At 35.9% G+C, this 23,945-nt stretch overlaps 1 protein-coding gene across 1 annotated transcript in view; it reads right to left on the reverse strand.

Moving 5' to 3' along the window:
- OPHN1 (oligophrenin 1) overlaps positions 1-23,945 on the reverse strand; it is a 606,300-nt gene that overhangs the window by 207,072 nt on the left and 375,283 nt on the right. The window contains exons 12-15 of the mRNA XM_029240840.1: positions 23,258-23,336; positions 20,832-20,865; positions 20,232-20,294; positions 18,758-18,832 (exon numbers count right to left, since the gene is read on the reverse strand). Coding sequence (XP_029096673.1) covers positions 18,758-18,832; positions 20,232-20,294; positions 20,832-20,865; positions 23,258-23,336 — 251 coding nt within the window. The remainder of the gene's footprint in view (positions 1-18,757; positions 18,833-20,231; positions 20,295-20,831; positions 20,866-23,257; positions 23,337-23,945) is intronic.

A 23,945-nucleotide genomic window follows, 5' to 3' on the forward strand; every position in this document is an offset into this window, starting at 1 on the left:
TAGGGGTAAGATAGGGATAAAGACACAGTCCTACTAGAGAATGCACTTGAGGATATGGGGAGAGGGAATGGTAAGCTGTGACAAAGTGAGAGAGTGGCATGGACATATATACACTATGCAACGTAAAATAGATAGCTAGTGGGAAGCAGCCGCATAGCACATCGGTGCTTTGTGACCACTTAGAGGGGTGGGATAGGGAGGGTGTGAGGGAGGGAGACACAAGAGGGAAGAGATATGGGAACATATGTTTATGTATAATCATATATATGAGATTCACTTTGTTATAAAGCAGAAACTAAGACACCATTGTAAAGGAATTATACTCCAATAAAGATTTAAAAACAAACAAACAAAAAAACTTGACAACTAGTAACAGAAAGTAGTGACATAATCTTCAAATAAAGGTCTCATGAAGACAAAAAAAGAAAGAGAATTATAGATATAAATTGTACCTTACCAGTAATTACATTAAATGTAAATAAATTAAATACCAATGACAAAAACTGGCAGGATGAAGTACAAAAATATATCATCTAATGATATGCTGTCTACAGGAGACACACTTTAGACGCAAATGTTCAAACAGGTTAAAAGGAAAAGGATATAAATAGCAAACATATAGAGCCATAATGTTTATAATAATATCAGACAAAAGAGATTTAAAACAAAAATTGTCATTAGAGACAAAAAGGGACATTTTACAATGATAATTAGATCAATTTAACAGGAAGAAAGAACAATTGTAAACATAGGTGCATCTAAGCTCAGAGCCTCAAAATACAAGAAATATTTTAAAAATTCATGACTGATGTACAGGGTGAAATAGACAGCATAATAATAATAATTAGACACTTTAATACCCCACTTCAATAATTGATAGATTAACTAGACAGAAAATCAATGAGTATATCAATGAGTATATAGAAGACTTGAACAAAACTATCAAGCAACTTGACCTACCAGACATTTATATAAAAACCCAATCACAGTAGATTACCTATTCTTTTTAAGAGCACATGGACTATTTTCCAAGATGGACCATATACTAGACCATAAAACCAGTATTAATAAATTTAATAAAATTTAAATCGTAAAGGTATATTATATGACTACAATGGAGTTACATTATCAAAATAAAGACAGAAATTTAGGAAATCCACAAATATTTGGAAATTATATACTATATCCCTAAGTAATTTGTAGGTCAAAAAATAATTAAAAGAAAATAGAAATTACTTATATCTGAATGAAAATAAAAATACAACATATCAACATTTATTGAACATTGTTAAACTGATGCTTAGAGGGATATTTATAATCTTGAACGCTTATGTTAGAAAATAATAAAAATCTCAGATTATTAATCTAAGCATTTATCCTAGAAATCTAGAAAAAAATACAAAATCAAACTGAATCAAGCCAAGGCAATAAAACAATAAAAATTAGAGCATAAATTAAAGAACTAGAAAAAGCAGAACAATCATAGAGAAAAATTCATGAAACTGAAAGTTTATTCTTGAAAATATCAACAAATCCTTAGCTAGATTATGTAAGAAACAGAGAAGACACATATCACAAAAATAAGAAATGAAAGAGGAAACAATACCACTGACCCCTAAGAAGTTAAAAAGATTATAAAATTTAATTAGTAATTCAAAATTTTGCTATAAAGAAAAGCCCAGGTCCAGATGGTTTCACTGGTGAATTTTATCAAACATATAAAGAAGAATTAATGCCAATACTACAAAAGTTCTTCCAGAAAATGGAACACTTCCCAACTCTTTCTATAAGGACAGTATCATAGCAAAGCCAGAAAAAAGATATCAGAAGAAAGAACAAAATTACATACCAATATATCTTATAAATATGGATGCAAATATCTTCATCAAAATATTAGGAAAAGAAATCTAAAACATTTTAAAAGATTATACATTGTGACCAAGTGGGATTTATTCAAGGAATGCAAGATTTATCATTTGAAAATGGATTAATGTAACAAACCACATTCATAGGATAAAAGACAAAAAATATATGACCATCTGTACTTGACACAAACCAACATCCATTTATAATAAAAGCTATTAACAAACGTAGATTAGAAGGAAACTTCCTCAACCTAATAAAGGACATAATGGTGAAAGAGTAAATGCTTTCCTCCTCAGACTGGGAACAAGATGAGGATATCTACTCTTGTCTCTTCTATTTACCATAGGATAGAAGGGTCTAGCCAGTGCTATGCAGCAAGAAATACAAATAAAAATTATCTACATTGGAAAGGAAGAAGTAAACCATTTTTTTTTCACCAATTGCATGGTCCATGGTTACACAGAAGAAAATCCCAAGAAAACTATTAGAGCTAACACATGAGTTCAGTACAAAGTCACAGGAAACAAGATCAATATCCAGAAACCAGCTGTATTTCTATATATGAATAATGAACAATATGAAAATAAAATGAATAATGCAACTGCATTTACAACAGTATCAAAAAGAATGAAATATTTGGAAACAAATTTAACAAAAGGAGTGCAAGACTAACACACTGACAATTACAAAACTTTGTTAAAAACATTAAGAAGATCTAAATAAATGGAGAAACATTCCATTTTCATGGACTGGAAGACTGTTATGCACTGAAGGTTTGTGTTCCTCTGAAAATTTACATGTTTAACTCCTAAACCTCAATGTGATAGTATTAGGAGGTGGGGCCTTTGGGACGCATTTAAGTCATGAGGGTGGAGCTCTCATGAATGGGATTAGTGCCCTTATTAAAGAAACCCCAGAGAACGCTTTCATTTCACCATGTGAAGATACAGTTAGAAGACAGCTATCTATGAACCAGGAACTGGGTCCTCACCAGACATCCCATCTACCAGCACCTTGATCATGGACATCCTAGCCTCCAGAACTGTTAGAAATAAATGTTTGCTGTTTTAGTCACCCAGTATATATTTTCATTATAGGTGCCCAAACTAACTATGAGAGGAATTGGTAAAGAAGAATGGGGTGCTGCTGTAACAAATATCGAAAAATATGGAAGTGGCTATGGAACTGGGTAATGGGCAGAGGCTGGAAGAGTTTCTCAAAAAGTTAAATAGAAATTTACTAATTTACTGTATGATGTAGCAATTCCTCTCCTAGTTACCTACTGAAGAGAAATGAAAATGTATGTCCACACAAATACTTGGACACAAATATTCATAGCAGCATTATTTATAATATTCAAAAACTAGAAACAACTCAAATGTTCATCAACTTAAGAATGGAAAGATGTAGTATATTCATACAAAGGAATACTGTTCAGCAATAAAAACGAATGAACTACTGATGCATAGGTATATTACAGATGAATTTCAAAAACATTATCTTAAGTGAAAGAAAACAGACACGACAGAAAACATATCATATGATTTCATTTTTATGAAATGCCCAGAAAAGGCCAATTTATAGAGACAGAAAGAAGTTTATTGGTTGCCTAGGGCTGAGGTTAGGAATAGGAATCAACTATAAATGCATCTGTGGGATCTTACTGGACGGATAAAAATGTTCTATAACTGATTTATGGTATGGCTGCACCACTGGCTAAAGTTAGTAAAAACCATTGAATTGTATACTTGAAATCAGTGATTTTATGATATGAAAAAAAATCCTCAATGAGTTTAAAAAACTGAACATATACACACCCTGTGAACCAGCAATTTCATTCCCAGATATATCTGTAACAATATGCATGTGTATATTCACCAAAAGGCATGTACAAGAATAATCAGAGTAGTGCTAACCACAAACTGGAAACAACCCTAATGTCTATCAACACAGGATGGATAAATATATTATAATATGTTAATACCTTGTAATGCTATACAACATTGAGAAAGAGCAAACTACAACCACAAACAATGATAGAGATGAATCACTCAAACTTAATGTTGAATGAAAGAAGCCAGGCACAAAAGAGTATATAATGTATTATTCTATTTATATAAAAACAATAATAAAGAATATTAGTCTATACTGTTGGAAGTCATAATAATGGTTAACCTCTGTTATGGGGTTGTGACTACAAAAGGTCAGAAGGGGACTTCTGTATGCAGGTAATGTTCTATTGTCTTGATCTCAGTACTAGTGACACAGGTTTGTTCACTTTGTGAAAATTTATTGAGATTTCTGCACTTTAGTGCATGAATGGACATATTAAGTGTCCATTAAAATGTACATTTAAGATCTGTGTATATCTCTGTCCATTAATTGTACCTCAATTTAAAAATGGGTGAATAAGAGCCCAAAGCCTATCCTTGAATCACTGAAACCACATTCTTACTATCAGAAGTGGCGGATTCTTTTTTTGCTATTAAAGACACACTTTCTAACTATGCAGTTATATTCTTTTGTTATAGCCCTGTCATTTAAATTGTTATTGGACTTTGCCTTATGTGTTATGAAGATTACCTTTGGATTTATTCTAAAAATAGAACTTTAATATTTAGGATGAGAAAAAATTAAGCTCTGTCTTGCTAGGAATGATTCATCTAAAACCCCAGAAACTATAAACTATTCAGAATCACGTGAAAAAATTAGAAATTCTGCCCTGAATAATGTAGATATAAGCATCACTACGTGTGAGATTGGTTCAACAATTAAAATGGAGAGTTTTAAAACAAACTTTATACTGTAAGCCTACTAATTATGTCACCTAAGTACATAAAAAAACCCAAACTGTCTTCTGAGTCACACACAAACTATTATTTTGCAAGGCAGTTATTTCAGTACATAATTGGTTATATGTTTAATGTATTTGGTTGGAAAAAAAATTATAGCATGATTAAGAAAGAAATGTAACTATTTAAGCCAAAGCAGCATTTTTCCTTTTTAAATATCTAAATAAATATCTTTAAAAACTGAAACATTTTCTGTTCAAAATCCAGGATAGTATCTTAACCCAAATTCTGGCATAGAAAAAGGCGTTAAGTACAGTGACAATGTTGAACTTTACCTGAACCCTGTGATCCAAGGAAACAGGGATGTTTAAGAAATCACCCTCATCGATTTTGTGTCCAGAAGAACAACTAATTTCAAAGGACCACCCTGCCCTTGCATATAAGACATATCCCTGTCCTTCTGCAGAATTCACACAAAACTCATGCTGACTCCATTGCTTACCTACTTTTACAAAAACCCAAATTTATTTCCTATTCTATGATATGTATTTGAGATATTCCTCATTAATAAAGGTTCTGGCTATTGCAAAAGCCTGAATAAAACCATCCCCTTAATTGTTTGGTGCATCTTGTCTTGGACAAAGCCATAGTAATCAAAACAGTGTGGTACTAAGAGAGTCGATTTTAGAACTTCTCATCACAAGAAAAAAAAAATAACTCTGGGGAAAAAAAACAGTGTGGTACCTGAAAAAAGACAGACATAGACTAATGGAAAAAAACAGAGAACCCAGAAATAAATCCTCCTATATGTAGTGAAATGGTTTTTGACAAGCATATCAAGACCATTCAATGGGGAAAGCACAGTCTTTTCAACAAATGATGCTAGGAAAACTGGATAATCCACATAATATGAGATTCTTTATGGAAAGTTCCAGCAAAGCAAACTTTAAAAGGCCTATATAGTCAATTATCATTCTTGCTGCACTTATGTAAATAATCAAACAAAATCTCATGAGACTACACTTATTTTCTAAACAAGAATCAAAAAGGGGGATGACTCTACAGAGACATTTTATGTTTCAATGGAAAATTATTGCACACCCATATGAGTCATTAGATTCTAGTCCTGTTCATTATCTTTGAGCTATTTTTTCACCTCTTGGTAAACTACATTTTACTTTCTATTTCATCAGGCTATAACTTGGACTGGATTCTGCCATCATGCACATTTTGTCAGTACATACCAAATTCTCAATTCTTCTAGCTTCCTTCAATATCTGGCTAACAACTCTGTAAATTAACATTTCCAATTTTTCCCACACTCCTGACTTGGCATCACTTAGGACTAAAACTGCTCTCTTCCCAAAGTCCTGCAAGCTGAAGGTGGGCGGCTTGATAAAACCCTCAAAGAAATCACCACAACAGGTCATGTATAGGCAATCTTCACATATTGAGTTGCTGCTGTGTATCCCATACAGAATGCTTTGAGCTCAACACCTCGGAATCTTCTAAACTAGCTGGCCTACTGCTAAATCACAACAGATGGTTCAGCTGCTCCTTAATGAATGAAAGGTGACCAAATGGGAAATGGACTTGTATTGTTCAAAGGAGAAAAGAATGTCTATTCCACACAGGGAACTATACTCAAAGTCCTGTGATAAACCATAATGGAAAAGAATACGAAAAAGAATGTGTATATATATATATATATATATATAACTGAATCACTTTGCTATGTAGCAGAAATTAACACAACATTGTAAATCAACACTTCAATAAAATAAATTTTTAAAATAAAATAAAAGAATGTCTATTATTTCCTTGATCAACAGAAGGGACTGACAAAGACTCTTTCTTTAAATCTTTTTTTTTTTTGGCTGTGCTGTGTGGCATGTGAGATCTTAGTACCCCAACTAGGGAACGAACCTGTGACTCCTGCAGTGGAAGCATGGAGTCTTAACCACTGGACGACCAGGGAAGTCCGTGGACTCTCTCTTTGAGAAAACTTTAGTCAGGATCTTCTGAGACCTCTTCTCAAATAAGCTTCAGCTTTGGGCTTCAGTGTCTGTCCTTGCAGAATTCAGTTTTAACAAGAATCCCGTTAAGTATGCTTAGAGAGAATCTTCGCACCCTTAATACCTGAAAATGTTCACCAATGTTCATTGCAGCACAATTTACAATAGCCAGGACACGGAAGCAACCTAAATGTCCATTGATAGATGACTGGATAAAGAAGATGTGACATATATATACAATGGGATATTACTCAGCCATAAAAAAATGAAACTGAGTTATTTGTAGTGAGGTGGACGGACACAGAGTCTGTCATACAGAGTGAAATAAGTCAGGAAGAGAAAAGCAAATGCCATATGTTAACACATATATATGGAATGTAAAAAAAAAGTAATAACGAACTAGTAGCAGGGCAGATGTAACGAGATAGACGTAGAAAATGGACTTGAGGACATGGGGTGGGAGGGCAAAGCTAGGGCGAAGTGAGAGAAGCATCAACATACATACACTACCGAATGTAAAACAGTTGGCTGCTGGGAAGCAGCAGCATAGCACAGGGAGATCGGCTTGTTGTTTTGCGATGACGTAGTGGAGTAGAATAGGGAGGATGGGAGGGAGGGTCAATATGGAGGGGATATGGGTACATGTGTATGCATATGGCTGATTCATTGTGTTGTGCAACAGAAACTAATACAATATTGTGAAGTAATTATACGCCAATAATGATCTACTAAAAAAATCTAGATAAGAATAAGAAAATAATAACAAAAAACCCCAAAAGTTAGCAGAAGGAAAGAAATCATACAGATCAGATCAGAAATAACTGAAAAAGAAATGAAGAACACAATAGAAAAGATCAATAAAACTAAAAGCTGGTTCATTGAAAAGATAAACAAAATTGATAAACCATTAGCCAGACACGTCAAGGAAAAATAAAGAGTAGACTCAAATCAACAGAATTAGAAATGAAACAGGAGAAGTAACAAATGACACTGCCGAAATACAAAGGAGCATGAGAGATCACTACAAGTAACTATATGCCAATAAAATGGACAACCTGGAAGAAATGGACAAATTCTTAGAAAAGCACAACTTTCCGAAACTGAACCAGGAAGAAACAGAAAATAGAAACAGACCAATAATAAGCACTGAAATTGAGACTGTGATTAAAAATCTCCAACAAACAGAAGCCCAGGACCAGATGGCTTCACAGGTGAATTCTATCAAACATTTAGAGAAGAGCTAACACCTATCCTTCTCAAACTCTTCCAAAATATAGTAGACGGAAGAACACTCCCAAACTCATTCTACAAGGCCACCATCACCCTGATACCAAAACCAGACAAAGAGGTCACAAAGAAAGCAAACTACAGGCCAATATCACTGATGAACATATATGCAAAAATCCTCAACAAAATACTAGCAAACAGAATCCAAAAGAACATTAAAAGGATCATACACCATGATCAAGTGAGATTTATCCCAGGAATGCAAGGATTCTTCAATATACACAAATCAAACAATGTGATACACCATATTAACAAATTGAAGAATAAAAACCATATGATCATCTCAATAGATGCAGAAAATCCTTTCGACAAAATTCAACATGGATTTATGATAAAAACCCTGCAGAAAGTAGGCATAGAGGGAACTTTCCTCAACATAATAAAGGCCATATATGACAAACCCACAGCCAACATTGTTCTCAATGGTGAAAAACTGAAAGCATTTCCTCTAAGATCAGGAACAAGACAAGGTTGCCCACTCTCACCACTATTATTCAACGTAGTTTTGGAAGTTTTAGCCATGGCAATCAGAGACGAAAAAGAAATAAAAGGAATCCAAATCGTAAAAGAAGTAAAATTGTCACTGTCTGCAGATGACATGATACTATACATAGAGAATCCTAAAGATCCTACCAGAAAACTACTAGAGCTCATAAATGAATTTGATAAAGTAGCAGGATACAAAATTAATGCACAGAAATCTCTTGCATTACTTTACACTAATGACGAAAAATCTGAAAGAGAAATTAAGGAAACACTCCCATTTCCACTGCAACAAAAAGAATAAAATACCTAGGAATAAACCTACCTAAGAGACAAAAGACCTGTTTGAGAAAAACTATAAGACACTCATGAAAGAAATTAAAGATGATACAAACAGATGGAGAGGTATACCATGTTCTTGGTTTGGAAGATCAACATTGTGAAAATGACTATGCTACCCAAAGCAATCTACAGATTCAGTGCAATCCATATCAAACTACCAATGGCATTTTTCACAGAACTATAAAAAGAAAAATCCACAATTTGTATGGAAACAAAAAAGACCCCAAAGAGCCAAAGCAATCTTGAAAAACAAAAATGGAGCTGGGGGAATCAGGCTCTCTGACTTCAGAGTATACTACAGAGCTATAGTAATCAAGACACTATGGTACTGGCAGAAAAACAGAAATATAGATCAATGGAACAGGATAGAAAGCCCAGAGATAAACCCATGCACATATGGTCACCTTATCTTTGACAATAGAGGCAAGATTACACAATGGAGAAAAGACAACCTCTTCAATAAGTAGAGCTGGAGAAAGTGGACAGCTACATGTAAAAGAATGAAATTATAACACTTGCTAACATCATACACAGCAATGAACTCAGAATTGATTCAAGACCTAAATGTAAGGCCAGACACTATCAAACTCATCGAGGAATACATAGGCAGAACACTCTATGACGTAAATCACAGCAAGGTCCTTTTTGACCCATAACCTAGAGAAATGGAAATAAAAACAAAAATCAATAAATGGGACCTAATGAAACTTAAGTACTTTTGTACAGCAGTGGAACCCATAAACAAGACGAAAAGACAATGCTCAGAATGGGAGAAAATATTTGCAAACAAAGCAACTGACAAAGGATTACTCTCCAAAATATACAAGCAGCTCAATATCAAAAAAGCAAACAACCCTATCCAAAAATGGGCAGAAGACCTAAATAGACATTTGTCCAAAGAAGATATACAAATTGCCAACAAACACATGAAAGGATGCTCAACATCACTAATCATTTGAGAAACGAAAATTGAAACTACAATGAGGTATCACCTCACACCAGTCAGAATGGCCATCATCAAAAAATCTACAAACAGTAAATGCTGGAAATGGTGTGTAGAAAAGGGAACCCTCTTGCACTGCTGGTGAGAATGTAAATTGATAGAGCCACTATGGAGAACAGTATGGAGGTTCCTTAAGAAACTAAAAATAGAATTACCATATGACCAAACAATCCCACTACTTGGCATATACTTTGAGAAAACCATAATTCCAAAAGAGACATGTACCACAATGTTCATTGCAGCACTATTTACAATAGCCAGGACATGGAAGCAACCTAAGTGTCCATCGAGAGATGAATGGATAAAGAAGATGTGGCACACATATGCAATGGAATATTACTAAGCCATAAAAAGAAACAAAATTGAACTATTTGTAGTAAGGTGGGTGGACTTGGAGTCTGTCATACAGAGTGAAGTAAGTCAAAAAGAGAAGAACAAATACCGTATGCTAACACGTATATATGGAATAAAAAAAAAAAAAACAGTTCTGATGAACCTAGGCGCAGAACAGGAATAAAGACACAGACGTAGAGAATGCACTTGAGGAGATGGGGAGAGGGAAGGGTAAGCTGGGAAGAAGTGAGAGAGTAGCATGGACATATATACACTACCATATGTAAAACAGATACCTAGTGGGAAGCAGCTACATAGCACAGGGAGATCAGTTTGGTGCTTTGTGACCACCTAGAGGGGTGGGATAGGGAGTTTGGGAGGGGGAAACAAGAGGGAGGGGATATGTTGGTACATATATACATATAGCTGATTCACTTTGTTATACAGCAGAAAATAACACAACATTGTAAAGCATTTATACTCCAATAAGGATGCTTAAAAAAAAAGAAAAAAGAAAAAAACATGAATGGGATGGGGAGAAGAATCAAAACTGAACTAACTACTGAGGTAAGAAGACCCTTCAGGAAAGCTGGGTGTGATTATCTGGACAGCAAAGGAACAGCAGTGAGGGAGTGATGAGGGCGACAGGAAGAACAAATAAAAGATGTCCTCAAATAGAGAAAAGGAGCTACAGTTCCCCTTTGCCCATTATCATCTACATGGTTTAAATGAAGAATTGCCTCTGATTGGGATTTAGGCATCTTTGAGAATTCTGGCCTCCATACGAAAAAAATAAATAATGACTTGCTAATTACTATCTGTTAGGCCCAAATATTAATTACATGTCAGTTCAAATAACTTAATGGTACTAATGCTCTTTGTAGAGATTCACAGCAGCTATATTTTGTGAAACTATATAAGGTAGGAATTTTGTGCAATAGTATGAAGTAAGCCATATATGGAATAGTACCTGTTTCTGAGAAAAAGGAATTATTATGGGAGAGACATGCAAGAAGAAATAATTTCAATAGAATGTGATAGGCGATAGGTACAAAAAATGTGTTCAACATTGGAAATTAGTATAAAAGAGTGAAACATTTATTGTTTTACTTTAATTCTGAGGTATAAAAAATCCTTATTGCTAAATTTGTCCATTATTGATGGGTTTTATGCTTTCATTCATGACTTATTTGTTCTGATCTCAATATTGTACAGCATTTTGTACAATTAAAAAACAACAGGCCCAAAATGGAGTCTTTTATGCTAAGCCTCATGTCACCAAACTAAGACATAATTACAATTTCTGCTCTCCCAGAAATGCAGTCTTAATCTGGTTAGTCAGGAATCACATGATCAACACTAGTTAAGGAATCTACCTGATAGATCCCTGTTACCCCCTAAAGGAAATTAACATTGTAATAACCAACCCACTATTTTACCAGTAATATTTCCTTATTCCTGCTCCCCATTCCCTATAAAAGGCTTCATTTTGTACAGCTCCTTGGAGCTCCTTTCTATCTGCTAGATGGGTGCCGCCTGATTCAAATCAATTTTTGCTGAAATAAACTTTTAGAAACTTTAATATGCCTCAGTTTATCTTTTAACAGTAGATATACCCACCATGGAATGCAAAATTGTGAGTGCAAGTATAGACTGATCAACTCATGAAATCAATTTAGAACATGTATTCACATGATAGTGGGGCTCGCTGAGGATTCTTATTCTACAAATGTGTTGGTTTCTAATTTTTGCTTTGTTTTTAATTGAAAAAGTATGTGGAACTTTGCTCAAAGTAACTGGCAATCAATTTCTTGTACCATTATTAGGGATACATGGGGAATATACAAATATGGAATTATAGCTGGATTTTGCTGTTGTCTACATTATGTTATTAGTTTGGGGATATCATTAGTTAATTCACTACAGCACTCATTCATTCCACAAATATTTCCTGTGTCAGCCACTGTGCTGCATACTAGATTCCTAGAGATTCAGGCATCTGGTGAAGAAACATAGATAGAAAAATGCTAGGGCATGTACTGTCTACCTGAGCATTCAGTAAATGCAATTTTCCCAGATGATAACTAGGTTTGATCTAGGGAAGACTAATCTTTCATTTCTGATTATTTTGCTACTTGTATCTGGAAGCGTTTCCAATATGAGCTAATGGGAGAGATTTTATGGAAGCGAATCAATAGTCATAGTACATTAGAATAGAAAGCAAGGGAGAAAAGTGAACCCTCTTGCACTGTTGGTGGGAATGTAAATTGATACAGCCACTATGGAGAACAGTATGGAGCTTCCTTAAAAAACTAAACATAGAACTACCATATGACCCAGCAATCCCACTACTGGCATATACCCAGAGAAAAACATAATTCAAAAAGACACATGCACCCCAATGTTCATTGCAGCACTATTTACAATAGCCAGGTCATGGAAGCAACCTAAATGCCCATCAACAGACGAATGGATAAAGAAGATGTGGTCCATATATACAGTGGAATATTACTCAGCCATAAAAAGGAATGAAATTGGGTCATTTGCAGAGATGTGGATGGATCTAGAGAGTGTCATACAGAGTGAAGTAAGTCAGAAAGAGAAAAACAAATATCGTATATTAACACATATATGTGGAACCTAGAAAAATGGTACAGATGAACCAGTCTGCAGGGCAGAAATAGAGAGACAGATGTAGAGAACAAACATATGGACACCAAAGGAGGAAAGCAGCAAGGGTGTGGTGGTGTTGGGATGAATTGGGAGATTGGGATTGACATATATACACTAATATGTATAAAATAGATAACTAATAAGAATGTGCTGTATAAAAAATAAAATAAAAATTAAAAAAAATAAAAGCATTGCTTAAAAAAGAAAAGAATAGAATGCAAGGGATATGGGAAGAATGGGATAAAAGAACAAATAAAGATAGATAAACAGTAGCCATAAACACCAGTGTCTATCACATACTAGGCACTCAATAAACACTGGGTGAATCAATGAATGAGATGGAGAGAATTGTAAGACTGGTCTAAAGAAAAGGAGGGTTTCCCTGGTGGTGCAGTGGTTGAGAGTCTGCCTGCCGATGCAGGGGAAATGGGTTCGTGCCCCCGTCTGGGAAAATCCCACATGCCGCGGAGCGGCTGGTCCCGTGAGCCATGGTCGCTGAGCCTGCGCGTCCGGAGCCTGTGCTCCACAACGGGAGAGGCCACAACAGTGAGAGGCCCGCTTACCGCAAAAAAAAAAAAAAAAAAAAAAAAAAAAAAGAAAGAAAGAAAAGGAGAAAAGTGTTGATAAGTCAAGACAGAAGGAGGCAGAAGACAATAAGACCTGTAAGAAAATGAAAAAAAATGGAGTTTAGACAGAGGAAATGAGGTATATACTCCACATCAGGAAAAGGAATAGTTTTACATTATCCTTAAGTTAATATATTTTCCTTACATGCATCGTAGAAATATATGAAAGATCTTGGTTCAAGAAACAGGCTATTTTATTCCAAGGGGAATACTGTGATTTCTCTTTCATACTGTTTTATGTCCTTGTGCTGCCAGCAGACATCAACAGGACCCTGTATCTGGGATATTCCAGAGGTTACTCTGAGAGGAAAATGTATGACTATGTCCATGAACTAAAGCTGCTGCAAGGCTCTAAGCTCTGCGAGGAAAGGAATTTTTGTCTGCCTTGTTCTCTGCTGTGTACTGACCACCTAATACAATGCTTAGCACATAGGAGACAAGGAAAATGTGCATCCTCTAGAAGCTGGAAAAGGCAAGGAAACAGATTATCTTCCAGAGCCTCCAGATGGAATCCAACCCTGCCAATATCTTGTTTTAGCTCCATAAGACTGATTTTAGACCTCTGATCTCTTAAACTGTAAGAGAACAAATTTGTGTTGTTTTAAGCCACTATGTTTGTGGCAATTTGTTACAGCAGCAATAGGACACTAATGTGAACCATCCCCTGGTTCCTTACTCATGGTGAGATAGCTGAAAGACTGTCCATATATCAGAAACCCAGCAGCATGGAGCAAGTTGGGTGAGGGGGTTGCCAGATTCATATGTCAGCTTTAATTTATTTTCTGTACATTAAAATACCCCTGAAACAAAAATTCTTATCCCACCTTTCATATATTGACAGAAATGCTAAGAAAGGGCAATATGTTCGTTGGGATCTAAAGATGAATTTGACCTCAAATATTCAGATCTTGAGAAAACAATAGAAAAAATATTCAGTCTACAAACTTTATTTCTAAAAGTTTTTGAAGTCAGCTTCAAAACTAAAGAAAAATAAGAAATAATTTTTAAAGGACAACATTACATATAGATGGTAAATTCTTTTGGCCTCCAGCAGTACTGGTTCAAAGCAAGCATAATCTGAGAATAATCAAAGTATCTAGGTTAGTAAGTATAGTCATGATTAATGTATAGAACCTACATGAATTTTTAAAATATATGTACACACACAGATCTGGACTTAGGAATAAAAGCATTTTGATATGTATTGAAAGTTAAAGATCCCCACTATTCTAGAGTATAATAAAAATTATTAGCATATAGAATTGCTTTAAAGATTAATGCATAGAGTTCAAGTTCTGGGACTACTGAAGTGGAGTGTAACATGCTTTTGTTTTATTTTCTAATGAACTTCTTTCTCCTTCAGCCAAAGAGCTCATATAATTTGAAGTTGCTTCTGTTTAATATATACTTATTATCTTTTTGTCTAAATATACATGAGTTTAATACTAAAGTTAAGTTTTCAGGTGCTGAATACTTTGCATTAAGTATGGCAATAAAAAATGTCTACTATCATCCATGTGTGCACGCTTCTACTCTATTTAACTCTCTACATATGATTATATTAGGTGATATTACACTGGTTTCTGAAAATAAAATGTATTTTCTTCTAATAGCATGAATGTGAAAGGAGAAATTTAAATAACTAAATAACATCTTAGTGATTAGTTATTTCACTCACCATGCCAACTTCTCCTCTGTTTGGCTCAGTAGGCCTCTGTCATGGTAATAGTATTGTAGGAACAATGCTTTTCTGTGTATGGTTTCCTAGCCAGGTTCAACTTCATCAAGGACTTCTGTTAATATATCCAGTCTCTTTGCTCTCCATGCCCCATCTCAACCCTCTGCTCCAGTCATTGTAAAACACTTAGTCTCTGAAGCACAACATGATCTCAGAGTTCCATTGAAGGAACAGTTACTGAGTTACCACAATGTGCTAGGTACACTGGCATTATCATGAGCATAATTATGATTATCAAGATTACAATGATAACAGTAGGCATTATCATTAATGAAATGCCTATGACTTGGTAAAGGGTGAAGAAGCAGAACTCTTAGATGTGGTACCAAACTGCCTCTGAGGTAATCAAATTAGTTTCTCTGCGACCAAGGTATTTTTTGATGGATCCAGCACAAGTGAAGACTATTCCTCACAGTTGGTAGGATCTATTAACATAGGGCATCATGCAACAATCTAGGGTAGGGGAGAACTGTGACTAACCAACCAACAGACTGATTGAAAAATAATTATTAATTGTGGATATATCCCCTTTGACTTAGTGTTATATTATATTTTCCAAAAAGACAGATTTTCAGGTAGGGGAAGTATGGAAGGCTCTAGTAAACAACAGAAGAAAGTCCACAGTCAAGTGTTATAGGAGATGCCATAGAGAAAGTAGTCTGCAGTCCGCAGATTGTTTGGGTTAAAAAAGTGGCTGGAAGTGTCTTTTTGACTAGCAAAGAGCATGAGACCTAAGGAAAGAAGTAAGGAAAAGATATCATGCTGGCAAAAGGAAATGAATGCTCTTTCTCCTGGATAAATCATGGTGAGCCTACATGAAGCCAAGGCAGCCAATTCGTAGTGGTATGGGAAAAGATCAGGATAGGTCAAAAGAAGCAGGGCAATTTTGAGTATCTCAGTGAGAATCTCCAGAAGACATAACACGAAAGAAGCTTAGAAGGGAGGTCTCTTTACATATTTATAGATTATACGCTAGCTGACAGACAGTCTTCTCCATAGAATGTAAGTCCCACAAAGGTAGGAAATACAAGTGGTGTGTTCAGTGTTTAATCTATAGCCCTGAGCGTAATGTCTAGCCCTTTGTAGATACTCAAATATTTGCTAATGAATAAATAAATGAATGAGGATCATCACCAGATTTAGGACTTATTAGATCTGGGACAGGGATCAGGGTTTACCAGTTTTATGCATACATAAGTAAATTAACACTGTTTTTATAAAATACTTATAAATATTTTTATTCAGAATATAAATATTCTGAATGTAATAGACTATTGTCTATTTTTCAGATATTCTTATGAGTACTGATATTTGGCGACTGATGTTGAACACATGCACTACACCAGCCCAGCCACTTTCCATGATACTTTAACTGAATTGTACTGGCATGTGTGATTTGAATGAACCATTTCAGTCCTATTGAAGCCTGTAACAGAATCAGTAGAATGCCCAGCATGGCGGTTCTTTTAGCTTATTATACATCAGGTAGAAGAATGTAGTGATACTGGAAACAGAATTCTAAATAGTTCAATAATTGTTTAGAGACTAAATATCCTGGGCCATGCTGTTAACTGTTTTACATATGAAAAGTGTCCTTTAGCTTATAAAATGCAATGTAAATTGGCCAGGAATAACACAGCTTAAACTTTTAAAAGCCAACAGTGTAAAATGATAAATAGAAACAGATATTGAGGTACCAATGATGTAATCCACAATGCAAAATCTCCATAACTGTTCTTACTCGATGCTGCAGCACCCTCAAGTGTTAATAGATTAGGATGTCAGGCCTGCAGGTTTGTGGAAGGTAAGGTATGCACCACAGAAAAGACCAAAAATATATGCTTTATCCAAACTGCAGCTTTCCACACTCAATTTGTTCTCTGACACTTTATGAGAACTGAGCTTACCAGATAGTTCACCATCATTCACAAAAGGAAGAAGAACAGGTTTTCAGGAAGAGATAAACAATGAGTTTAGTTTTGGACATGTAAAACATAGGTACCTGTGGAACATCTATGTACAGAGATCTTCTGCAAAAATTCCAATACTGACTTCCTCAGCCTTTGGAGCTTACTGCCTCAGCCATGATCAGTTTTGTCCACTTATCAGAGTGTGCTACACAGATATGATCATTCCAATGTGTGCCATGACCTAAGTATGTTTGAGAAGCACAGGTCCAGTGGGAAACTGAATCCATGATTTTAGAACTCATGAGATGATGTCTGGACTAGTGATTTTTGAGTGCTGAAAGCAAAGAGGTGCTAGTAAAAACCACAAAGGGGAACTTCCACTCCTGGCCATGTTGGAGTAACTAGGACCAGACTTCCCTCCTGTTATAACAATTAGAACACAGGACAAAATATATGAAATAGCTGTTTGTAGTCATTGAACAACATACAGTATAAGACTATGACTCTGAAAGAGGGGAAAAAACAAGAATAAGCCCTACTATCGCCATAGCTTGCTGCCTGAAAACACTTTCTGGATGGTAGCATGGGGAGTGAGAGCTCAAGCTGAGCATGCAAGTCTTGCTCAGTTGAAGAGACAAAGATCAAAGTTCAGAGTTCAGAGAGGCTGAGGAAACTAGAATCTGCAGGGCAGAGTACCAGAGAGGAGGGAGCTATGTAAAAAAAGAACTGAAAAACCCTTAGCTATGGGTCCCCTTGAGTCTGTTATTGAATATAAATCCTAGTGCCTAGGATGGAAATCCATTAGTCTAGGCAAAGAAATACCAAGAAGCTTTAAGCTGAAGAATACCCAGAACTCACACAAAGCTGGCAAATGTTTAAGTTCCAATAACTAAGAATGAAGAGACAAAAGAAGTCAGACCTTAGATGTAAGGCTAAACTAGCTAGGAAAGGATACTTTATATCTATCCTAACAAGCTTAAAAATAATCCTCAAATGGATAAAGCTGCTCCACAAATAACTGCCTGCAATACAACATTCAACACTCTTAAAAAGAAGTCAACAAAATTGAAACACTCAAGTCACGATGTCCAGTGTCCAACAAAAATTACTAGACATATGTATAAAAGAAAAATGTGATCCATAGCCAGGAAAAAAATCAATCATTAAGAAAACATGTAGAGGAAGAAATGAAGAGGGGCAAAGATAGCATGCTGGGAAATACTCAGACAAGATTTAAAAGGTAAGAAAAAGGACCTGACAAGAGTCACTTGAAAGGAATAATACAAGATGTTAGAAGAATCAAGAGACCATTGAGTCACAGAAGTCATGTAGGGAGAAAGTTTAGAAAAAGAGAGAGTGGTCAACAAGGATATCAAGCAAAATAGAGACTGAAAAGAGTCCACTGGATTTCACAAGAAGGTGCCTTCTAAGCCTGGCCAGAATAGTTCTGATGGAGAGGTTAGGGTAGAATCCAGATTGCAAAGGGTTTGAGGAGTGAATAAGATGTTTCAAGGCAAGATGGTCTCTGGCTCAGGATAGGCAAATAAATGTACATTTTTGTATGTTTGAAAATATTTTAAAAAATATATTCTACAACCTTCTTTAGCAATGTCTCCTTTCTCTTATAGCCATATTTCTTCCTAATACACAGACAACTCCCCAAAAGAATTATGAAATAAAAATTGTTACCAAAAAAGGCATTCAGCAACTTCTGAACCTGAATATTGCTGCCCACGGTACGGTACAATCCCTCTGTCTTGATCCCTAGGGAAAGAAAACCAAGTCAGTTTTATTTACATAGCTAGAGCTTTCATCTCCCTCAGGGTAGAGAAAGTAGGTACTTACACAATGGAGTCAGTTCAAACAGGAAAGGGTCTCCCTACTCTCTCCAATCTCTCCAGCCCTCCCCTGCAATAGGGGAACAGTCCTGAAACATCTCTGCAAATTATTCTTTTCATACTTTCATTTGGATTGTACCAAGCCCTTATTAACAGAAAAGAACACACTCTATAGTAAATAGAAGAAAATGCTCAGGTGAGTAGCAGCAGATGGCTGAGAATGGTGTTACCATCTTGTCAAGGAACTAGGGTTTAGTTGATAAAGGAGGAAATATGAACCTTCAAATTGCCCCTGAGCAGTGGTATGAAGTAAGAGAGGCCTAGAGTGTGGCAGATATGAAGCAAACAGCCATTTTTTGCATGGAGAAAGATTGAAGCAACTTAAAAAGAGGCCTGGCTCATAAACTACACTTGCCTACATTCAAAATATTCTCAGAGAGAAACAAGAGAGTATCGTCAACCTGGAAGAATGCTGATGCCACATTTGCCTGAATTTAACTTTGCCCCCCCAAAATTTTAAATCAATATGTGTTGTGGCAGAAATTGAACTCTTGTTTATTTAGGATGGAACTATCATAACACTATTTGAAGAGTGCCAGATAGTATTTGAGAATATTTTATAAGCCATTTGAAGCTCTTTATCTTTAAAGGCAGGAAACCACAAATTATCCAAACATGGTTAAATACCACTGATTTGAAATTTGAGGAAATTTTAAACATTGTGTCTAGTACTCAAGGTTTATAAACAGTCTCCTTTCCTAAAACGGGTCCTGACTAATAGATGATATCATTGTTCCTTTAGAAAAATTGCCCAGGAAAAATTCAGAATGATCAGATTTTGCCATTTGCAGCAACGTGGATGGACCTGGAGGGTATTATGCTAAGTGAAATAAATCAGACAAAGACAAATACTGTATAATATCACTTACAGGTAGAATCTAAAAGATAAAATAAAACTAGTGAACATAACAAAAAAGAAACAGACTCACAGATATAGAGAACAAACTAGTGGTTACCAGTGGGGTTGGGGGGAGGGGAGGGGCGAAATAGGGATGGGAATTAAGAGGTACAAACTATTATGTGTAAAATAAATAAGCTATAAGAATATGTTGTACAACACAGGGAATATAGCCAATATTTTATAATAGCTATAAATGGAGTATAACCTTTAAAAATTGTGAATCACTATGTTGTATACCTGTAACATATAATATTGTACATCAACTGTACGTCAATATAACTTAAATAAATAAATAATAAAACTATGTTTTAAAAAAAAGAATGACCAGATTCAAACACTGCTAAGGCTATGGTTCATATCTTACCTTTGGTTTCAATGACATTGATGCACTTCCTAACAAACTTGAACCCCACTTCGTTCAGCTCCACTGTTTCAAGCAAAAAAAGCAGAGTTAGATTCTGCTGTAATAAGCCTCACCTATCAAGCATTCAATGATCTTGCTAAGAGACTGCAGTGAGAGAACTAGGGGTTTGGTTGCTCTTCTTCAATCAGCCTTAGGTGGAAAGATTCCTCATTCAGGGGAGAGGGTGGTCAGAGATTTTACTCTTATAACACAAAATTCTTTTACTTGACCCTCTGCATTATGTCTGCTTTAGGCATGAGCTACATCAAATGTGAAATGTGAGGCTGGAAATGCACACAATTTCTATCATGTGTCTAGAAAAAGAAGGATATAATGTGTTTCTTTATATTACTACTACTATCCCACCCATAAGCTAAGATAAAGTTACTTCCTTAATTCAATCAATAAACACCTTTTAAAAAAAATAGGCCTGAATTTCATTCCATACAGAGGTATCCACAAATACACTTGCATCAATATTACATATCATTGATGATAACATTTACTGTGATTAGGACAGCTAACAGTTCATAATATCAGTAGATCAGAAATTTGACTCACTTTCTTCCTGTTTCGTTATAGGGCTGTGATAGATCTACAAAAAAAGAGAGAGAAAGAGCAATGGTTATTGTGAATCACTATAGGTAAGTACAGCAAATACTAAATATCTTTCCCCAAATAAGCCATCAAAACCATTAGTGACTTTAAGGCTTTAACAAGAAAGAAAGTGGGCTAAATAGAATCATCTTTGCCTAGGGCCCTGGGAACAGCTGGATTAACAATCCCAGAAGATTACACTGGATTTCATACAGTTCACTGCAGTTTTAGCCTACTCATCTTAGACATTTACTTATGTAAAGCTTAGAGAATTTTTCTGATGGAGCAAGAGAGCATGAGAGAAAGAAAGTGATTTTCTCATGGATACCTGCGTAACTGGCATTGATGGTAAAATTTAAATATTCCTAATACCAACCTCCCCACCCAGAGACATTAATGGGTGTTTCCCTGTAGAAAGGCAAGTGCCCATCTGAAAGAGATCCATGCATTCACCAAGATTTCTCTGAGACATCTTGAAGTATGCATTGTGATAGCTGTGTGAGAGACCAAAGAAGAGATCCTTGACTCTTGAAGTCTAATCTTGGCTCTACCTCTACCTCATTATGAAACTTAGGCGTGTCCTTTTCATTCTCTCGACTTCAAAATTCATATCTCTAAAACGATCAGGGTTGGAGTAGATGTTCCTTCAAGTCCTGATCTCCTTTGACACTTTAAGCAAAGGCAAGCATACTATGTATAAGAACAGTGAATTGGGGGGGTTAATAAAGCAGTGACAACATTAGTAATGTGAGGCTGCAGGAAATAAGTCCTCTATATGCCATCTGTATAGTTTGCTTTAACAAGCTCTCCTTTTAAAAGAAAATTTTCTCCCTATGTGTGTATGCCAATGGATATTTCAGTGAGAGAGGTTTCTGTGCTTGGGCAGCCCCTTTTCACCACTGCTATAAAAAAGATATTTGTGAAACGTCTCTCATAATCAAGTTGGTAAGGATCCACATGCAGTGGGCCCATGTTCTAACATCATTCTCCACAAAAAGCCATCTGTATCCTTTGATTTTTAAAACCCTAAAGGGAGAGCAATTTCAGGAGAGGGAATTAAAAGTAAAATGCCTTACAATATTGTAAATTAACTATACTTCAATTTTAAAAAGTAAGAAGAAAGAAATATGAACAAAAACAAAAAAAGAATAAAATGCCTTGTGGAGCTTCCTACTATCCTCCTAAAGAAATATCACAGGCATGTAATAGTTAAGCTCCAGGTTTCTGGGAGGGGAGGAAGGGGAGAAAGGCCCTGGCCTATTTTCTGGATGACAGTCCTCACAACACCACTTCTCTCCTGCTACCATCTTGGTTGCTATTAATGCAATCTGGCATCTGGGCACTCCTCTTTAGTCTCCAAGGCACTGAAAACACACAGAAAGAAAGCCCTGTAATATATTTCCCCTCTTAGCAAGTTTTTGCCTTGCATAAAGCAAGAAGACTGGACTGTATCCAAACACTGTTGAATTTCAGTAGGTTTGTACCCAAACTTCAGACCAGTCAGAAGACCTCAAACTAATACAGTACATTATGGTTGACAAACTGGCTTTCAATTGATTTTTCAAATCAACTCTGTGAGGTAGGTAGAACAGAAATTATTAAAGCCATTTTACTTAAGAGAAGAGAACAGTCTCAGAGAGTAAATAACTATCTCAAGGTCACACAATCATTGAATGGCAGAACCAGATCCAAATCTAAACTTTTGGGATTCCAACACTAGGAAGCTGATATTATTTCATATGCCATGAGAAGAAACCTACGCAGAAGATACTGAAGAGAGAAAATGCTTTTCAGTGACCTCTGACTGTTCATATTGATCTTTCTATGATAATCACTAGCCTTTAAAAGTATTACTTGTCATCATATGTAACAGTATTCTAAATGGAGTGGTGCATCCTGAGATATAGGATGGCAATGCCATTTCCTGCCCTTAAAGAGAACAAGCTGACTTGGGGATGTAAGGGAGGGGCAGCAAAACCATTTTGAATAAAATCTTAATAAATGCTTGTTCACAACCATGGAAATTATTTTCCATCCTTATATATGAACACGTTAATATTATAAACTGCAAAAAGGCTTAATTTTCTTTCTTAAGAAGATTTTGTGGGCATGGCTGCATAATCTAAGACCAGAGCAGGAAGCTGAGAGACCTGGATTCTAGGCCCATTGTGACGCCTTTCTGAGAGTGATCCTAGAGAAGTCTTTTACCCTCTCTGGAACTCAAGTTGCCTAACTTGTTAAACAAGAAATGTCAACTCAACAATTCCTTCTACCTCTAAAATTTTGAGTGTCAAAGATCTATCACCATTTAATTATCCTGGACCCACTGCTACCACTAGAGCGACTCATATACTGGATTATGTTGCTGATGTTTCCCCAGGATAACTTACAGGTTCTTTCCCATCCATGGCCTCCATCCATAGTCTTCTGTTAGCTTCTGAAAGGGCTTGCAGAGTGATGGTTCCTGGCCTAAGGAAAAAAATGACAAGTTGAGAGCAGAAAAGTCACCTGAGAGAATGGAGTCTTGTGATCTAGGGTCCTCCTCAGTCCTGGGAGATATCAGACTGAGCAGGCACAGGCATATAGATTTCCAACTTCTCATAATCTTTTTTACTCAGAAAAACAATGGAACTTAGAGAACAGTAACTTTGGAGACACTGGTGGAGGTGGTATCTTGGTGGCCTCATGCCAGAGTTGGACAAGGAAATAGGAAGGCAGATACTGACACCTCACCATAATACACACTTAAACTGGCCTCACTGTGCTTGAGCCAAACTGAGGCTTGCCCTGCCTCTCTCTCTTGGAAGCCAGCCATTTGGTCTGGGCTCTAGGGTTTCTGAGCATGTTCATTATGGGCACGTTCATCTATCAGGAAAATGGCTTGCTACTTCTACCACCTAGGATGTCCAAGGAGCATTTCAGTAGGAAATAAGTCAACAACATGCACAATGGCTCAGCCACATGGAGGAGGCCTTTTGGCTGATTTAAGCAATCTTATGAATAACAATGACAACTAATAGTTATTGAATGCTCACCAGATGCCAGGTTCTTTTCTAAGTACTTTATAGGTATTAATTC

The sequence above is a fragment of the Monodon monoceros genome, unplaced genomic scaffold (genome assembly GCF_005190385.1).
Source record: "Monodon monoceros isolate NGI ecotype Baffin Bay Population unplaced genomic scaffold, NGI_Narwhal_1 Super_Scaffold_22, whole genome shotgun sequence".
NCBI lineage: Eukaryota > Metazoa > Chordata > Mammalia > Artiodactyla > Monodontidae > Monodon > Monodon monoceros.